The sequence below is a fragment of the Cibotium barometz genome, chromosome 45 (genome assembly GCF_041138505.1).
Source record: "Cibotium barometz isolate CiBa-2024 chromosome 45, ASM4113850v1, whole genome shotgun sequence".
NCBI lineage: Eukaryota > Viridiplantae > Streptophyta > Polypodiopsida > Cyatheales > Cibotiaceae > Cibotium > Cibotium barometz.
Window position 1 is genome coordinate 24737900 of NC_141090.1, and position 5128 is coordinate 24743027.

General features: G+C 41.0%; 1 protein-coding gene across 1 annotated transcript; it reads left to right on the forward strand.

Moving 5' to 3' along the window:
* The first annotated feature begins 3949 nt into the window (after positions 1-3949).
* LOC147612564 (germin-like protein 9-1) lies at positions 3950-4884 on the forward strand. The gene has a single exon (XM_086782813.1). The coding sequence runs from the start codon at positions 4350-4352 to the stop codon at positions 4629-4631; it is 282 nt and encodes a 93-aa protein (XP_086638939.1). The 5' UTR covers positions 3950-4349; the 3' UTR covers positions 4632-4884.
* Positions 4885-5128: the final 244 nt, after the last annotated feature.

Genomic DNA, 5128 nt, shown 5'->3' on the forward strand with positions numbered 1-5128 from the left:
GAGGTGTGTACCTTTCAATATTTGGATATAGTCCTTTTGTATATGCTTTTTTCATATGGTTCTCTTCTTTGAAACATAGTAGTAATGACCCATCACATAATATGCAATGCTTTGGTAGATATGTAATGCCAAAGCTAGTGCACTTGCAATAGCTTTGCGTCGATGTTTCACTCTACCCTTCATTACAATGCTCAAGATTGGAGACAAGCTTGGTGTAGCTCCCTCAAGCGCTCGAGTGATTGGGCTCATTGACCTAGCTATATCTTTTTGTGGTTGGCAAGCCATGCCCCTTGTGCTACCGATGCAACAAAGGAGTAGATTATGGTCAACCTGAGTGTAGGAGCAAAAGTATCTTGAAAGTCAAAACCTTTAACTTTTGTAAAAGGTTTGGTGATGTTCAGCCACTTAGTTCCAATTACATTATGCCTAAGAGGATGATCTACAAGGTCCCAAGCGTGGTTTTTTAGGATGGAGTCATATTTTATGTTTTTAGCAATTCTCTTCAAATCCTCTTGTGTGCTTCAATAAAGGTGGTAGACTCTCGAATCTTGAGTGCCTCTCTCATGAGCTAAATTGAAAACTAAGGCGGCTCTATATCCTCATCTCCTCATCCCAAAGCAATAAGTTGAACTCTCAAATGTGAGAGTAGTAGGCTTGACACAAACATTCAAAGACGTAACAAAACTAACATACTTTAGTGTGGCAATACCCTTAGATAACAAATGCGAGTGATATCTGAAGAGCATAGTCATGTTGCGACTATATGGTAAAAAAGAACTTTGGTGAGAAACGCCTCTATTCACTGTCAAGCTTCTTTTTTTGAAGCTACTTTCTGAGATTGTGAATCCATAAGGGATTTTTTGGTTCTCTATTGGCTTTGAAACTAGGTCCATGCTAAAAAGATTGGGGAAGGAGAGAGATCTTGATCTCTTCTAAGAACACCCACACTCACACAACAATGGATCACACACACAAAGATGGAAGGTTGTTGAAATCTTCTTTTTCTTTTTACTTTCATAAGAAGGATACATAAGACAAGTGAAAACCCAACATAAGTACTAGAGTAATATGTACAAGGGGTTGATACTGTAAGGGTTTTTTCAAATACTCCTTGAACGCACATGATCATGTGGTGAAAAGCACCTGAATCAATGTACCACACACATCTAAAATAAGATTCTCTCATCTATGTAAGCATTGAAGTTTTAATTTTCTTTCGTAAACATCATATATAAAGAGTAGTAAGTCACAAGTGCAATTGGTTTTATTTGCAAAATAGCAATTCTCTTCAAATCCTCTTGTGTGCTTCAATGAAGGTGGTAGGCTCTTTAATCTTGAGTGCCTCTCTCATGAGCAAAATAGAAAACTGAGGCTCTATATCCTCATCTCCTCATCCCAAAGCAATGATTTCAACTCTCAAATGTGAGTGTAGTAGGCTTGACACGATCATTCAAAGACGTAACAAAACTATCATACTTTAGTGGCAATACCCTTAGACAACAAATGCGAGTGATATCTGCAAAGCATAGTCATGTTGATTGCAACCATATGGTAAAAAGGAACTTTGGTGAGAAACACCTCTACTATTTCACTGTCATCAAGTTTCTTTTTTTGAAGCTACTTTTTGAGATTCTGAATCCATAAGGGATTTTTTGGTTCTATATTGGCTTTCAAACTAGGTCCATGCTAAAAAGATTGGGGAAGGAGAGAGATCTTGATCTCTTGCAAGAACACCCACACCCACACAATAATAGATCACACACACAAAGATCGAAGGTTGAAATCTTCTTTTTCTTCTTACTTTCATAAAAAGGCTACAAAAGATAAGTGAAAACCAAACATAAGTACTAGAGTAATATGTACAAGGGATTGATACTATAAGGGTTTTTTCAAATACCCCTTGAACGCACGTGATATATAAAATTTCTTAGAGGTGAACTCCCCGAGGTTGGGCTTGACATCTCAACACTCCTCCTTAAGAAGCGCAACTCTATCTCCAAGACTCGAAGCATAGTGCAAAATCTGTGAAGCTTCTCTGCTCCTAAGTCCTTGGCGAGAATGCCAGCCACCTGCTCCTCTATGTTAACAGATATGAGATGAACATCTCTTGCCAATACCTTCTCTCTGATAAAGTGATAATGGACCTAGACTATATGTTTGGTTTGTGCATGAAACACTAGACTCTTGGCCAACTCTATGCTACTAAGATTATCACGAGAGATGATGACCTGCTTGTCCACTTGGAGCCCCAAATCTCCAAGTAGCTTACATAACAAAGCTACCTCACATACTACCATCACAACACCCTTGTACTCTGTGTCTATGCTCGTCGATAAGGCAACGGTTCAATGATTCTTGTTGCTCCATGTAAAAATAGCACTTCCAAAGGAGAACATAAACCCCCCTATAGTAGATCTTTTGTCTTGTTCTTATTACACTATCTTAAAACACCTTGTATATGCTAGTACATCTTCTGCTACTTCTTTTTATTACACTATTCTGAAACACCTTGTATACGCTTCATTTATTCACAATATAAAGGTAATTTTTTTTCTTATGTATAAGTGGTTGTGGACTCTTAATATATGTTTGTGTTCTTGAATAACACTTATTTATAAATGTATTTTATTATTTTTTATTATGTTGTTCATGTGTTAATTGTTTTAAGAAAGAGATGAGGGTAGAATGGGAGAGAAGAATATCTGTTTCTTTCCCATTATGGCCCCTATCCCATTTTTTTATGCAGACTACATCAGGGCTATCCAACCGCATGCTCCTAGCCACGTGTAAAGTCGTATATATAGCCGTCCTAAGAATTTTTTTTATTTTAACTTTCCTTTATTACAACACCATTATGTACGTGGCTATGCCTTTGTCCTCTTGTAGAGTGGAGCTTATTCCTTGACCTTAGTTAAACATCCTCCATATCGCACATATTTTGCCCTTCATATATGTTCTCATTCTCAAATTGATGAGGCAATCATAGAGAACTAAAAATTGGTTTCTCTATGTAGTGCTTCATAGAAGAGGACAATAGCTGAGAATATAGATCACCATGCTTCCATATTGTTCCCAAGTGTATGTTGTGCAATAGTAGAGGTCTAAAAGATCGCATGAATGATGTAGGTCATATGGTTGCCACTCACATTAAGAGGACAATAGCTAAAAATACAAATGAGCATGCTTGCATATGTTCCCAAGTGTATGTTGCGCAATAGTAGAGGTCTAGAAGATTGCAAGAATGATGTATCAAAAAGGTGTCATGTGGTTGCCACTAAGTGTGAGTGAACTTTGAAGTTGCATTAATGATATTGCCATCCAAGTGTGAGTGGACTTTCAAGTTGATAATTATCCTTAACATTAATGATATTGCCATCCAAGTGTGAGTGAACTTTCAAGTTGATAATTATCCTTAACATTTAAATTCCAAGATGGCTTTTTAGCCTGAGTAATAATCGAAAGAAAGAACCTAGGCATGCTGTTCAATCACAATGTAGATGCTTGCACCATGGTTTACCCATATAATTAGGTGCCAAGGTTGAAATCTCGTAAACATGAGTTTCTTGAAAATGTTGAATCAAGGTAGATGTTTGGACATAGGTTTATATTTAGGTGTCAAGGTTGTAATCTAGTGAACATGACTTTTAGTCTGAAAATGAATGCATTGAGTGTGGTGGAATCTATTGCTTGACATTGTACATGTAGAATCTATTGCTTGACATTGTACATAAACTAAGTGCTATATGAGTGCACACGCTGCCGACCGGCCTAACGTGTTTTCTTGTGCCGCTCACCTTCCAAGTGGCGATATTGGAACACCTGCCGCCTACTGGAGTCTCTGGAACGTCCGCTTTCTACAATGCGCTCTCTCTGTCTCTGTGTGAGCGCTGCCAAAGCCTACATATGGCCACGCGATAACATAGGTCTCAAAGCCATCGTGTGTGCGACAATATTCAATCCTCCCGCAGCAGCATAGTTGTGTGTGTCCAATAACATTCAATCCTCCGCAGCATGGCCATGTTCTCTTATGCCTTGCTCATGTGCCCAGCCGCGTTAGCGTTGGTGGTGCCCCAGATGGCGGGCGCTAGCGACCCGGAGCTAACCACGGTCTTCTCAGTGCCCACGGGGATGAACGCTAGCATGTTGGATGACAACTTCTTCACTTTCACGGGGGGCCCAACGCGGCCGCCGGCGCCTTCAAGCCCATCAAGGCCTTCGCGGACGCCTTCCCGGCACTGAGCGGCCTGGGCATCTCCGCCGCTCTCTTGGAGTTCCAGCCGGGGTCCCAAAACACCCCCCACACCCACCCGCGCGCCACTGAACTCTTCTACGTAGTCGATGGCAGCATCATGGTGGGCCTGGTCGACAGCGCCGGTCACTTTTTCAATCAGACGCTTCAAAAGGGCGACCTTTTCGTTTTTCCCAAGGGGCTCGTGCACTTCCAGGTGAACCCCAGCTCTTACAGCGAGGCCTTCGCCTTGGCCTCATTCAGCAGCTCCAACCCTGGCACCGTCTCCCTCCCCGCCACTCTCTTCGGCTCCGGCATCCCTTCCGCCGTCCTCTCCCAGGCCTTCAAGGTCTCTACCGACACCGTCGTCCAGCTTCAGGCTCCCTTCGCCACCAAGAGCTGAACTGTTCGAAAGAACTAGCCGGAGCTATAATGAATGGATGCCCACTAATTATCATTTGCAGAATTATTAAATGAATGCCAAATGCCTTCAAAAGTGCCATGTACTTTTGTTCTCCCTTGGTGAGCTCTCAACTTTGGGGGCTTTAGTAATTAGCGTTAGCACACACAAAAATGGTGTGCCATGCATTTTTCTACTCCCTTGGTGAGCTCTCAACTTTGGGGGCTTTAATAATTAGGGTTAGCACACACAAAAATGGTGTCCAATCAAAAGAATTCTTAAGTTTTATTTTGATGAACTGTAGTCCAGACAATATTTTTGTGACACACAAATGTCAGTCATCCTAACAAATGGATGCCCACTAATTATCATTTGCATAATTATTAAATGAATGCCAAATGCCTTCAAAAGTGCCATGTATTTTTCTACTCCCTTGGTGAGCTCTCAACTTTGGGGGCTTTAATAACTAGCGTTAGTCCACACAAAAATGGTGTCCAATC

Bases quoted from the DNA above. Each gene is read 5' to 3' on its own strand.
- LOC147612564 (XM_086782813.1), top strand. From the start codon at position 4,350: ATGGTGGGCCTGGTCGACAGCGCCGGTCACTTTTTCAATCAGACGCTT.